A 14,890-nucleotide genomic window follows, 5' to 3' on the forward strand; every position below is an offset into this window, starting at 1 on the left:
ATTCTCATTCTCTTGAGAGTTATTTTATTTCGAATAGCAAAGTATTGCTTGGATGAGATACATGTATGAAAAGCTGTTAATCAGTGCCAGTTTTATATGCTTATCGAGATTACTTAATAGATTTGGCTTTACAAATTTAAAGTAATTAAATACACTTAGTAATTAGCCCTAGGAGAATGACAGATGAGAGCAAGCCTTGTAACAGTTACCCGATGAGCGGCGTGTGAGTGCTTGTGTTGTGGTAATTGCAAATAGATTCTTGAAGGATAAATGAGGATGAGCCCTGTCCCAATGTTATGTGAGTGAGTACTTGCAGTTTGCATGAAATTTCCAGGCTACATGTCATATGGGGTCCAAAGTGAGGTTTCTCAAACCTGCAGTGGTGGGAGTATGGCTGCTGTGCTCGGGAGCGGTGTGTTGCATCCCTAAAAAAGTGGCTTAAGTGATTGGTTTCATCACCTGCTAAAGATAATGATTATGTTTAGAGCGGTTATTTTTTGGTGGGGGGGGGCTTGTTTCCAAATTCATTTCATCATTACCTCTTCAAGGTCATGTCTTCTCTGCAGTTGCCTGATTTTGACATTTATGGTACATTCTAGGAATTTCTTTCTCACTGGATAATGAGACATTATGAGTAATGACTTCTTGTATGGGGGATTCTATCTACTTGAAAGTGGGCCAACTGACATTAGGAAAATTGACTGGGCAGGGACAGTATTTAGATCCCTCTTTTATTCTTCTTTTTTAAGTCTTATTTTGAAATTTGAATTTTTTTCATTAAGATACCTTTTGAAGAACTGTACATTGTTAAATCAAATGTTTCATTGTACTTTCATCTTTATGTAGGACATTGTACCTGTAGATGCCTCTTATGAAGTAAAAGAACTGTATGTGCCAGAAAATAAACTTCATTTGGCAAAAACAGATGCCGAAACATTACCAGCATTGAAAATTAATAAAGTAAGTACTTTGTTGCTTTTCATAGCAAACAATTTAGCCTTATATTCAGTCAGTAGTGTATACAAGGTGTAGTTTTGTTGTTGTGTTTGGGGGTGTGATTAGCTGTGGTGTGTATCACAATTTCCAGCGTAGGAAATGTGTCTGATCTGTAAAACCATATTCCCAAAATACCATGGCTTTAATTTTCTTTTAGTCGTAACATTTATTTATTTTTAAATATCAAAAAAGAAAGATGGTACAAGATTTTTAGGCTTATCAGAATACCTCGGTTCTAAAAGCTTGAGAAATACTAATCTGTAATAATAATTGAAAGTAATTTAAAAATAAACCTTTTTTTTTGCTTTAAACATATTTTCTTCTTCCCCTGCCAAACCTTCACTCTTCCTTTCTTATATTATCAAGAATATTTCTGTTGTATATCTCAGCTCTGATGATGTCATTAGGTATTTTCCCAATAAAAAACAGCTTAAGCTAGAATGACGACCATGGAAATTATAATTTATATTTCAAAGCTTAGAGAACTTGAAGTCATCATTAGGTTCACTCTAAAAACAGACAGGGGTGAGAACCTGGACCAGGAGAAGAATGACAGGGAGTGAATATGAATCCAGGTCAGTCAAACTTGCCGACTCAGAAAGACAGTAACCTTTTCTTATGTGAACTTTGCTTCAATACAGTGGTCTATTCTTTGCAACAGGAGTATGAAAAATAGTTAATTAAAAACTTCATGGTAAGTCAGGTAATGTTATTAGCTTGGGCTGCCATAACAAATACCAGAGACTAAATGGCATAAGCAGTAGAAATTTAGTTTGTCACAGTTCTGGAGGTTGGGAAGGCCAAGACCTAGATGCTGGCGGACTTGGTTTCTGGTGAGGCTCCCTCATGGCCTGAGGATGTCTGCCTTCCCACCGTATCCTCGCAGGGTAGAGAGAGCTCCAGCGTCTCTTCCTCTTCTTATTAGGGAGCCGACCTGTTGGATTAGGACCCACCATACGACCTCATTGAACCATTATCACTTCCTCATAGGCCCTACCTCCAAATACACTCACACTGGGGGTTAGGACTTGGACGTGGTTTTCGGGGGACACTCACATTCAGTCTGTAATTGATACCATCTTGAATTGGATTCTAATATAGACGAATAGTGGCTATGGTCAAAGGTGGAAGAAAAAACTAAAATGAAAAGTCAGCATGAAATAACTAGATGCATGAATATGATTTTTCCTATGCATTGAAGTAGGGGAATTTGATTTTTCAGCCTCTTTGGAAATAAGTAGTAAGCAACGTTTTACTGCACACCACTTGGCCGGTGCTTCATCTTTTCTCATTTGGGAACCACTGTTACATGCATACATGTAAAAATGTATGCATGTAAAAATGAGCATGCCCTGCTTACATTTATGATCCACAGATCATCATCTCTGACATTCCAATGGGACAGACTAGATATCTTAAAGTTCAAGTACAGTCTTTCTAAATGAAGGGTACTCTGTCATTGGGGAGGAACCGATTTTGGTATTTTTAACTGAAGTTTAGTTTAGGACAGTGGTTGTCAGAGTGTGGTTTTCAGACCATCATCATTAGCATTTTTTGAGAACCTGTTCAAAATACAAAATCTTGGACCCTACAGCAAACTGACTGAACCAGAAACTGGGAGGTGGAGCAGTCTTGATTTTAACAAATGTTCCAGTAGTTTCTTGTACCTATTAATGTTGGAGAACCACTGGCTTTTCCCTTATTGGAAATACTTGCAAACCTAATGTTATTTAAACTTATTAAGAGACATATGTATTTTTCTAGTGCCCTTATTCTTTTTTTAAAAGATTTTATTTATTTATCTTTAGAGGGGAAGGGAAGGAGAGAAATATCAATGTGTGGTTGCCTCTCATGGGTCCCCCGCTGGGAACTGGCCTGCAACCCAGGCATGTGCCCTGACTGGGAATGGAACCGCGATTGTGTGGTTCAAAGGCCTGCGCTCAATCCATTGAGCTACACCAGCCAGGCCTGCCCTTATTCTTTATTAGATTTGTATAATCTGCAATCATTCTTGAGATGTTTCCATCACTTCCAACATTAAATTCCTGAAGGGCACTACTGCTTTTGTTCACGTACACGACAGGTACATGACATAGAAGATTTTCCTTTTTTCTCTACTAGGTGGATATGCAGTGGGTGCAGGTTTTGGCAGAAGGCTGGGCCACCCCCCTGAATGGCTTTATGAGAGAGAGGGAGTACTTGCAGTGTCTTCATTTCGATTGTCTCCTGGATGGTAAGACATTTTACATTCGATACTACGTTGAGTGTGGAAGGGATACTGCACAGTTGCAGGGACTCTTTGCTATTTATAGAGAGTAGTGGTACCATTTTAATAAAGGTAGCCTTTTAAGACTAAGTTATAGCAAAATCCACATTTTACATGAATAGTGAGATCTGTGTTCCACTTTCTGTTTCTCCAGTTGTGTTTTATTGCGGGGGGAGAAGGAAAACTCAAGGAGTGAAATGAATTTCAAAAGCAAATAGTTCCCCTGTGCATTTCTACCTGGTCATTTTCATCTCCCTGAAAAGTGCACGTCTTTCTCAGTTTTGCTATGTTGAAGCCTGTGCAGGCTTAAGCCAGACATTCTGATAGGGAGTCAGGGAGTCAAGTTAAGGAATCCTGAAGTAGGTGGTTAAAAGGATGGTTCTGCCTATTCTTTTAAAACACTGGGAAAAAATGCCAAAGAAATTGATGTTCAGTGTATTGTAACTCCAATCTAGCTACCTTACACTTTGTGTACTGTTAGTAGGATTAATTTGCCACCTTAAAGAAAATATTGTTAATTGTCACAGAACCCTACTAAATTGCTACTACATCCTATTGTATTATGACTTTTTAAAACTGGGGAGTGAAATGCATATCAGAAAATGTAATTTCTAATAATTCTTCTCAAGAAATTTTATCACAAGAACATAAGGATTAAATACTGCTTTTTGATTTTCTTCTTTGGGACTCATGGTAGTGTCTTTGTGGACTGCATCCTGGATAATAGTTTAGTCTTGGATTTGGTGCAAATCTACCTACTAATTTTCTACTTTGAACTGTACAAGTGGTGGTAATTTTAAAATAGCCAAGCAGTTATCAAAGAAGTTATGCCATGACTTCCCAAAAAAGTATGGTTTCTATTTGGTATGTAAATAAGATCCACATAGGAATTTGAAATGCATTTTATTTTTCTAATCCGTGCATGATGAATAGAAAAAAAACTTTTAGAGCTTGAAAGGTTGGGAACTGAGAATGCCCCTTGAGTCTCAGTGGGACACATTTTGGTTTAAAAGGAGCACTAATTACTTACTGCCTTTGTTTCTTAGCCAGCTGACACTGGTTCAGTTCTGATTAAAAACTAAGAAACAAAAAACTTTCTGTGTGTTGTTGTCTTCCTTTCTTAAGGATACCCTCGTATACTCAAGTATACTTGATCAACTTGCCACTCAAAAGATAATTATCAGCAAGGATTTAAATTTTTCCTGAAAAATTCCTGAACCATAGTTCTTTGTCTTATTCATGTATTGGAGATGCTCAGTATGTTTTTGATGATGTTAGGCTTAACGAGTTGATTTTTCCTCATTACACATTTTTTTTTTACTTCTGTGATTCTGTATCATAATTTTTTCCCCAAAAGACAGTTTCATGAATTGTTATGAGGATAACAATTCAGTTTCATGAATTGTCAAGAGGATTGCTGCACACATTATTGATTTTCTTAATATTCGCTGTTTTTTTAACCTCTGTTGCTTGTTCTGTCTCCCGATTTTCTGTGCCAGGCACCAGCTGGACACTGGCAGTGTCCCCTGAAGTGCAAGGTGGGTATGTGAGGCCTGCTGAGTAATCCAAACTGTGTGTTCTTTTGTGCCCTGCAGGGGGTGTCATTAACTTGTCAGTGCCTATAGTTCTGTCAGCTACTCAGGAAGAGAAAGAGAGGCTGGACGGCTGCACGGCATTTGCTCTGATGTATGAGGGCCGCCGCGTGGCTATCCTTCGCAATCCAGAGTTTTTTGAGCACAGGAAGGAGGAGCGTTGTGCCCGACAGTGGGGAACGACATGCAAGAACCACCCCTACATCAAGGTCCTGTGCAAACATTGCTGCATTTTCTCTTGATTTACAAATAATGTGTGTGTTGAAAATGTGGGCATTACCTATAGACTGTTCCCGTTGGAACTGTTCATATTTTGCAGAATCAAGACTGGACCTTAGATTAGTGTGATGAGAATTTGGTGTCGTCATTTGGTCCAGATAAATATCTGTTCAACAACTTGTTTAAGCGTCTCCTGTACACTGGGCACTGGGCACTGAGCTAGATGCTGGTGCTGGGAACCTAGGGTGGTGGGCGTGGCAAGCACAGTCTTTACACACTTGGAGCTCTTACCTTCGGTGGTGGGCAGACGTCGATCCCTCGTGCGCTTACAGCAGGGCCTGAGGCCAGGGTGCCGTGGGAGCCCTTGGCAGGGGGCTTGTCTGGTCTGGGTTTCTGACTTTTATATTATATGTGAAATGTTGTCATCGAAGTCCAGTCTCTGTCGGTAGGTGTTTTAAAGTACACTTTGAGCATGAAAAGAAATGGAGTGAAATTGTAGTAGCTTTATCTAGAAAATTTCTGCAACATCTATTTAGGTCATGGCAATGTGCTAAGTCTCATTTTATTGTCTCATGAAGGACAAAAAAGTGATAACTTTTTAAAGTAGGGGATGTCTTTTCTTAGAAAATAAGGATGTTGAATTTGTGATGGTGTTGGGCATTCCTTCAACATTAAAATCCTATAGTTATTAATAACAGGTAAACATAGTCCCTAAAACATGCTCATGTGAATTCTTCGAGCCACATAGTAAACCTGTGGGGTGGGTGGCGTGTGCATCTTACATGTGGAGAAAGTGGGACTCTTAGGGGATAAATGCTCAACCAAAATTGTGCAGCTAAGAGGTGGGAGGAAGGTCTGATATCAGTCCAAGTCACTTTGGGTGTCAAAGCCATCCGTCTTCCCTAATCACAGCAGACAGTAACTATTGGTATCTACGGAGTTTCTCATACCTACTGTGTAGCCTGTATCACTGCAGGGTACTCTTCAGATGAATTTGGTAGAAGAGACATTTATTTTGTGATCACTGAACAAATGTCAGTGCTGTTTATATTTTGTCCCATTTTCAGAGAGTGCTCTGTGGGACTTCTGTGTATTAGTTGGTACCTGGTTGCTGCCCGAGGCACCAGGAGGATTTGGGTTGGAGGGAGCCCTGAGGACTACGGCACTCCGGGCTTACAGAGCAGGAGGAGCAGAGATTGGGTGTCTTTCAGAAACAGCTGGTTGTTGAGCGAGAGAAGGGGCCTTGGAAAGATGGCGGGCTTACCATTCTACACTAAAATGTTAAGACTTTGTTCATTTACGTGTAGTAAATGAACTATACCAATATAGTTTATACCAATATACCAATATACCAACTATACTAATACCAATTTACGTGTAGTTATGCTTGTCAAACCGCATTTCAGTATTTTGGTCCTTACAGGGATCCTTGGAGGTAGACAAAGTGTTTTTCTTTACACGGAAGAATATTAGTGTGGGTTGCTCTTGCCCAGAGCTGCAGAGGCACCTGTTAGGAGTCAGGACTAGAGTCCGACCTAGGTCTTTTGTGTTCCTTTTGCTGTGCTGCATGCTGACTGGGATTGGAGAGGTCACGGGCAGGTTTGGAGCGTGAGAGGATTACCAAGTAGAACTTTGAGGTCCTCTTAGCCTGGTTGTCTGTGCAGGACGTCCACATTGCACCTTCACTCCCACCAGGACCGTCCGAGCTCTCCAGTGTTTAGGCTGGACTCTTGGAGTCACCTGCTGGCTGGAATCCTGCTTCATCTCTTACCCACTACCCTCCATTCTCCTCAGAGCGACCAGAGCGAGTTGTCTACAAGTATTAATCGGAGCATATCACTCCACTCTTTAAAGCTCTCCAGTAAGCTGCTCATTGTAATTAGAATAAAACCCAAATGCCTGACTGTGGCATAGCGTGCTCCAGCCCTGGCCTTACGCCTCATCTCTATTACTCTACCTCTGCTCCTGTCCTTGCCTTGACCCTTCTGATTCTCTAGCCACATTCACTTCTTTCTGTTCAAAGACTAAAGCCTGATGCTGCTCTAGGACTTTGTACTTGCTGGCCCTGTGCTTAAAATACTTTCCCTCCATGCCTGGTTCCTTTTCATCATTTCAGGTTAAACGGCACCCTCCTCGAAGAGGCCTTCACTGCTTCCTTTTCCTTAAATGTACTCACTGTGCTCCCTGGGTGCTGTGTTCTGTAGCCCTGCTTGTTTTCTCTGCAACATTCGGTACCAGCTGATATTTCTCTGGTTTCTCTTCTGTCTCCCCTGCTGTAATGTAAGCACCATTGGAGAAAGATCTCTCTCTCTCTCTTGTTTTCTGCTGCATTTTCCAATACCTACTGTAGGCCCTGGCACATAGCAGTTACTCAGTAAATGTTTATTGAGTAAGTTGTTTGATGGATGGGGTGGACCGTCTAGTGAGGAGGACCAGGTAGGAGGTGACCGAGCAGTTCAGGGACCCTGTAAGCACAGAAGCCGAAGCAGTCGTGGGGAAAGGGTGAGCTTGACTGCTCTGTGGGGGCGGATACATCCTAGAAAATGATATCTCCTCTTCCCAGATTCAGGGAAAGAGGATGAGAGACGTAAGAAATTTAAGGTGGCTTGAAGATTGGAAGGCAAGACTTTGCATCCAGCTCTGTCATCATTACTTTGATTGCTCGAAAGTTTAGGATTGGAAAACACAAAATAGGGAGTGACCCAGGGTTACAGATTTTTTTGTTAATCAACATACAACAACAATGGAAAGAATGTTTTTGTTACTTAAAAAATCATAATTATTCATGTTGGTTTTGTTTGCCTTTTTTGGTAAACAAAATAATGGTAAACATATAATGGTAAATATATATTTGGATGGTCCTTTGAGAAATTATAAATATATTCTAATTCTGTATTTCCAGTCTTGGTTCATTTGTTAAGCTAAACAGATTTACCATTGACCTTGGGATGAAAGAAAAAGTTTATAGCTGTAGTTGGCTTATATGAGAGAACTCTTCTCACTTATGTTCTCTTGGTTTCTGTTGAAAACAATTATTATTTTTTTCTTCCCATTAGATGGTGATGGAACAAGGAGACTGGCTGATTGGAGGAGATCTTCAAGTCTTGGACCGAATTTATTGGAATGATGGTCTTGATCAGTATCGTCTTACTCCTGCTGAGCTAAAGCAGAAGTTTAAAGATATGAATGCTGGTACGACGTGGACCTAGTTATCTAATACAGGGCTATTTGGGGTTCCTGCTTGACAGGGAAAGTTCCAGAACACCTTTTCCATTACTTAATAATGTAAAACAGAATAATGAGTAAAGGTAAATGTAGCAACTGGAATATGTAAGGAAAGATATAATTTGATTTCACATCATTTTATTATGTGGAAGATAATTTGTGGTAGTAACAAATTGATCTTTTACTTGTTTGTTATAAAACTCACCTGTTAAAGCTGAATAGAACTATAGAAGAGAAATTAAATTTTTTTAATGTATTGATTTTAGACAGAGAGAGAGAAAGGAAGGTGGGCAGAGAGAGAGAGGAAGATAAATATCAATTTGTTGTTCCACTTATTTATGCATTCATTGGTTGATTCTTATATGTGCCCTGGCTGGGGATTGAACCCACAACCTTGCTGTATAGGGATGATGCTCTAACCAACTGACACCTGGCCAAGGCTCAAAGAGAAAATTCGAAGAGCTCACTCATATCAGTGTGTTTTCTGTCTTCAGAATATCTTATATGACTGGAATGTATCACTGCAGAAACTACTAGAACAACAGAAATTTTGTCGTGTTTGCTATTAACTCAGCAAATGTTTGCTGTTTGTCTTTATATGCCAGAGTACCAAGTGCTGAGATCCAGGAGCTTACTCTGGAAAAGGGGAAGGCATTAAACCAATAGAAGAAAAGGTTGTTGCAGAGTAGGTTAATAATGATTTTAAGTTTCTGGATTAAGATGAGCTAGAACAGTAAGAGCAGAGTCTATGGACGCTGTTCTTTATCATACTGTCTTATACATTATAAAGTACTCAGGACAGACTTTTTATACCAGATATCGGCTATTCTCAGGTCTTCTTCACAGAGGTAGGGAAATGATGTTTACGCTAGTGACCCATTCTCTTTTTCTCTCTACTCTCACAAGTTCACGGTGCCATGTGAGGGAACAGCATTTATTGTAGATTTTAGGAGGCGTGTTTTAAGATCTGAATAATTTGACACATCTTAGAATTATGCTACTAATTAATTCTCACCCTCTAAGAAATGTTTAAGCCCTGAGCTTTCATGCTGCTTTTAAAAATACATATATTTTCTGTGTAGAAATCAGGCAGGGATGGCTGAGAAAAGTCAGGTGGACATGGTTGCTTTAGGAAATAGCTGGCCATTAAGCCCAATTTGTTCACCAGAAGCTAGCCTCCCCAGTGACTCTGGGAACCAGGGCAAGCTCCTTTTGTCAGTGTGCTCAGCGTCTGTGAGCCCCAGATCCTGGCAGTCATCAGAGTCCTGTACAGCACCCCCCTGCTCTGCCACCTAGTAGTTACGGGGTTGTAGGAAATCTTTTTCATTTCTAAGGCTCACTTCCCTCAGTTGTAAGTGGGGACAATGATGGTACTTCATTGTGAGGCATAGGATTTTATTTTAAAAAGTGAAGTAAGATGCTTAAGGCACTGTAAACAGTACCTGGCACACAGTAAGAGGTTAAGGTCATAGTTTCTGTTATGTGAGTCTGAAGCTAGACTTAAGTGTGTTTGTGTAAAGGTTAGGAAGAACGTATCTGTTTCTTTTTAAGCTTTACTGTAGCATCTGGTAGTTGACACGATAAGATCAAGAACTGGAGGCTGTACATTCTTCAGAGCCCCACAGTTCCCCCCCAGCCTGCCTCCTTCATTCCCATTTCCTACTCGGTTCCTGGAGGGTATTTGAGTTTAGGATTTCTCACCTTGAGCCCTGCCAAACGTAACTCTTTTCCTCAGAATTTGTAGCAAATATCTTGCTTAAACTACTTGTGCAGGAATTTCTCTGAATGCTTACTTGGTGCTTGCCTACGCAGCAGCTTATGTATCTTGTTTCTCGCTGACATTTTTTTGGCCCAGTCACAGGGGAATATATCGTTCTTTGTGTAAGTCAGTGATGCACCTCACTGTCTTGTCAGTACAGGACAAGAAACTGCCTTAGGGCGAGAAGTCATCTCCTCCCAGCCTTTCTTCGGGGCAGAAAGAGCCTTAGATGCTGTCATGTAAAGGTACGGTGTTCGGAGCCCTGGCAGTCTTTTCGTATTCATGAGAATGGGACACCGTTTGAGTTTCTGGTCCAGCGCTGGCCTCTTGTATCCTTGGGTTTCTTACTCGAAGACCTAATACACGTTTGAATAGTTTAAGGCACTTCTGATTAGGCCTTCTGTTTGCAACCAGAAGCATCCAGTCGATTTTTCTCTGATGAATAGGAAGATGTTTAATGGAGGACTTGCTGAGATAACCTCAATTTACTTTTCATTTTTTGGCCAAAATTTGAACTCATACTTAACAATTTATGTTAGGAAATTAATCGTTGGCATTGTTGAAGAGTCTTATCAGGGAATTACCATTCATAATTAGAGATTTTGCTATTACGTCTGTTTTACACTCTTAGTGGGCCAAACATTTTAAATCAGTTAGAGAATTCATTGCATAATGAGTGAGTGCAACTTTGTTTACAGTAGCTAAGAGCCAGTTATTAGCTTTATATTAGACAAAGATTGTGGAGTGTCCTTTTATTTACTTTTCTATTTTAGACTCGGACAAATAAGCAACAGACTGAGGTATTTTCTTTGTGGTTCTTGTCCACTCTTAGGAAGGCAATAATAAGTTATCTGTAGACGTGTATGACACGTAGTTCAAGGGAGAGGAAAGAGGGAATATTTTTTTCTTTTACCTAGAGTTCTCTTTTCCATAACGCTCCTCCTCCTTCCCTGGTGTTAGACGAAGAACTGTGATCACCACTTACGCCCGTGGATACGAGCAGTGTGGCGGCTCCGACCTCTCTAGCAGCAGGTTGAGAGGCCTTTTGTACCTAAGCCAGTGGGTGCAAGGCGACGCAGTTCCAGGTGGCAGGTTCTTTCAGTCCTTTGTGGTTGATCACTATCTTGGAGAGAAAGAATGAATTCCACTGAAGCCGAGTAACAGCTAGTTAGCATTTGTCACACACAGAGCACTGGTGTCCTGCCAGGTTACAAAGGGAAAAACGGACGTCATTTCTTTCAAGCCTCATCTGTGGTAGCAGTGTTGAATAAATCTGAGAAAGTGTTTAGAGTTGTTGAACTAAGAAGTAGATTTTAAAAGAATGGATAGAGACATTGGACGACTGTCTTTAGCGAAGTTGGGAGTGACACAATAGAAAGCTGAGGCCGGAGCAGATAATTTGCCCATGAAAGCATGAGGCTTTCTTTCTTTCTTTTTTTTAAATATTTTATTTATTTATCTTTAGAGGGGAAGGGAAGGAGAGAGGGAGAGAAATATCAATGTATGGTTGCCTCTGCCGAGGACACACAATGTATCGTGTGTCCCCTGCCGGGAACTGGCCTGCAACCCAGGCATGTGCCCTGACTGGGAATCGAACCGCGAACCTCTGATTCGCAGGCCCGTGCTCAATCCACTGAGCTACACCAGCCAGGGCGGCATGAGGCTTTCTTACTGCAGGGTCACTGAGCTGGGGATAGTGTTATCTGTGACTGGGTGAGCAGGGACTGTCAGTGAAGTCACAGCACACCCAGATGGGCTGCAGGACAGAGCTAGTGGTGGGGCATGCAGGCATGACCAGAACCACACACTGAGGCAGCATGCGGTGGTGCACGGGCTCCTGCGGATTCGGTCGTCCTCTGTCTTCTGGCTGCCTGCTGAAGTCTCCCATCTCGGACATAGGATAGGGCTCCCCGCTCCCAGGTGCGCGCACACAAACACAGACGCAGGCACAGCCAGAGTTGGTGGGAAGCAGCACGGAGCCCAGCTGGCAAAAAGCTTTATATTCCATATTTATAAATTTTAATTTGAGCCCCGGCTGGTGTAGCTGAGTGGATTGAGTGCGGGCCTGCAAACCACACGATGCGGTTCAATTCCCAGTCAGGGCACATGCCTGGGTTGCAGGCCAGTTCCCAGCAGGGGACTCACGAGAGGCAACCGTACATTGATATTTCTCTCCTTCTCTCCTTCCCTTCCCCTCTAAAGATAAATAAATAAAATCTTTTTAAAAAATAAATTTTAATTTGAAAGCATTTCTAATCTTAAGAATGGAAAGCATTTCATTGCTGTGTCCTCCTGTAAGAGGACCTGTTTGTGAAGAATTCTAATGAATGTGTTTGTATATACTCAAGTGGCCTATCTTTGTCTTACCGGATTTTTTTCCCTCATAAGCAGTTTAAATTAAAGAAATACTAGCAATTTATGACAGTCCAGAGAGAGGCAAGGAGATCAAAGACTTTCTTCCATTTTCTCCAGAAACCTCCCACAAAAACAAACATTACATGTGCACAGCTCACACACCCCCCTCCCTAACTCTAGAATTATTGTCAGTACTCTCTGGTTTAGCTACCATATTGATTTAGGGAAAGCAGAAATGCCTGTTCTTAGAGCTTTGGGGTAGAAAATGTGGCAGATATTAAAGCTTGAGTAGGCCTGGAAGAATAGACGTATTAATTGCTGCTGTATGTAGGACAGTTTCACAGAGAAGAAGTTGAAAGCAGGGAAGCAGGAAGATGTTGTAATTCTGGGTTTTGTGGTTCGAATGCATACCAGGGCTCTGACTGTGGGCTGGGGAGCTAAGCACAGTTCTGAGAAATCTGGGGGAATGGTGACTGGGAGTTAGGAGCCCTTTCTTGCTCATCATCTTATTTCTTGCACAAAACAATTTTGCCCAGAGTACTGAAGTTGTCCTTGGGCACTCGGCTGAGAAATCGCAGAGCAGTGGTCCAACCCAGTTTCATCGCACGGTGCCCCGTAGTGTTTGATGCTATGATATTAGATTGGGCGACCCATGTCCTACACTGTCCAGGGAGTCAGTGCCCACCCTCTCCCCATCATCAGGAAATGCTAGTGGCCGCTGTCGGCTTGCCCTGTTGCACGTCAGCACTTTCTTCTTCCCCTTCCACCTGGAAGGGAAGCGTCAGATTGTGCTTGTTTCCATAATGTGTTGGCTTCTAGTCTAGATGGTGTCCAAGCAGAGGGAAAAGGGAGAACCTGTACTATGCCTTTAGGTAGACATGAAATGTAGTGAAAGGAATGGGTTTGGTGGGGCTAGACCTGTGTTTGGCTTGAGATGTGACAGTAATAGTGAAGGTGGAAGAAATGAGGGGATGCAGGGCAGTAATGAGCAGTGTACATCGAAATGTTTTCAGTGATGTCTCTGAACTGCTGAATTGGAAGGTCAGGACTTAGAGATGCAGCTAACAGGAGCCATCTGTATGCACAGAGTAATTGGATCCAGGTGAGGGAAGGGTAAGTTTCCTGAATGAGTCTGTAGAGAAAGAATTTTGCAGGACCCAGCAGTGAACGCTGTAGCTCTGAGAGGGACTACAAGATGTCAGAAACAGGCGATTACACCAAAATGGACAGCAGAATATAAAATGGCATACATACTTGATTAGAACTGTGTTAAGATGTATGCAGAAGGAGAACAACTAGACTGCAAAAATCCAAAAACAGCCACATTAGCGTAGTGCATTTGTGGGTGATATTTTACCAGATTTTCTTCAGTGTTTCATGGTTTTTATTTAAAAAAGGGGGGGGGCAGAGGCAGATGACAGAAAAGGTTGGTGCCATGGTTAGCAGGCCTTGAGACTGTGAGGACAGTGGGGTATTATTACTATTTTTAATGTCAGAAGCAGCAGAGAGGCGAGGAACATTTAGAACAGGAAGGTGCCTCTGGGTCTGGCAGGAGGGTTGTACCACATGTTGGAGCAGGAAGGAATTGGTTGAATGAATGAATCCAATCCTGTTCTGTTCTTCCATCATTTCATCCTTCACGCTGTCAGCAGACTTGTCTTCTGAAGACAGAGATATAAGTATGTCCTGTCACAGTTGAAGGAAGTACAGTATTCCTTTGCACATGAATTTATTTTCTACTTAGTGAATGTTTGCGTCTCTTCCTCTGACCAGATTGTAAGCTCCAGGGGGCAGGACCAGTTCCGCTGCAGCCTCCGGACAGCATACCTAAAATGGAATTTTCCTCTTGTCCCAGACTGGTTTCTTCCCTGCCCCTGCCTGCTGTGGCTGCTGTGTGGAGGCTGGACGCGGGGAGGAAGACAAGTTGGTGGACATGTCTTGAGAAGAGGTGGCGAAGGGCTGCTGTTGCACTGGTAGTGAAGAAAGTATATTTGGTGAGATCTAGGGAAGACGTGATTCCTTGCCTGTGGAGGGCGAGGGCATGGAAGGGCTCTGGGACTCTGGGATGAGCGATGGTGCTGTGCTCCCCAAGAATGGGGAGGAGGGCCAGTGGCCTGCATGGAGGCTGGGAGGAGTCCACTCCCAGATGTCTGTGGGGCACTGAGAGGTGTCTGGAGAGATGGTCTGGAGTGTAGGGGAGGGTTTGGTCAGCAGATGAAGATTTACTGGTCACTAATATAGAGCCTCGCTTAGTGACGTCTGGAGTAGGAGGGGAGAGGGCGGTGCCTATCTTCACTCTGGTCACAGTGTGACCCCACTGACCAGAGTGTAGGGTGCAGTCTGTCAGGTGACCCTGTACTAGTCCTGGGGGAGGAATGCATTTCATGGGTGGAGAGAGTGGAAGAGTTGGTGGAAGTTTTATGTTATATTTAACTGTGGGAACATGTTCTTCATCGATAGTCATCTCATTTTGCTGTC

At 42.2% G+C, this 14,890-nt stretch overlaps 1 protein-coding gene and 1 long non-coding RNA gene across 2 annotated transcripts in view; one reads left to right on the plus strand and one right to left on the minus strand.

Moving 5' to 3' along the window:
* PAPSS1 (3'-phosphoadenosine 5'-phosphosulfate synthase 1) overlaps positions 1-14,890 on the plus strand; it is an 87,457-nt gene that overhangs the window by 33,556 nt on the left and 39,011 nt on the right. Inside the window, exons 6-9 of the mRNA XM_037031876.1 lie at positions 847-960; positions 3,118-3,229; positions 4,858-5,063; positions 8,130-8,265. Of these exons, the coding sequence (XP_036887771.1) occupies positions 847-960; positions 3,118-3,229; positions 4,858-5,063; positions 8,130-8,265 (568 nt within the window). The remainder of the gene's footprint in view (positions 1-846; positions 961-3,117; positions 3,230-4,857; positions 5,064-8,129; positions 8,266-14,890) is intronic.
* On the minus strand, positions 5,647-6,072 carry LOC118977097 (uncharacterized). The gene is made up of 2 exons (XR_005064457.1): positions 5,984-6,072; positions 5,647-5,736 (listed from the first exon to the last, which is right to left on the minus strand). It is a non-coding gene; the product is annotated as an uncharacterized LOC118977097 (long non-coding RNA).

Source organism: Sturnira hondurensis, unplaced genomic scaffold (assembly GCF_014824575.4).
Source record: "Sturnira hondurensis isolate 20B ecotype Veracruz unplaced genomic scaffold, ASM1482457v3 Scaffold0021214, whole genome shotgun sequence".
NCBI classification, from domain to species: domain Eukaryota; kingdom Metazoa; phylum Chordata; class Mammalia; order Chiroptera; family Phyllostomidae; genus Sturnira; species Sturnira hondurensis.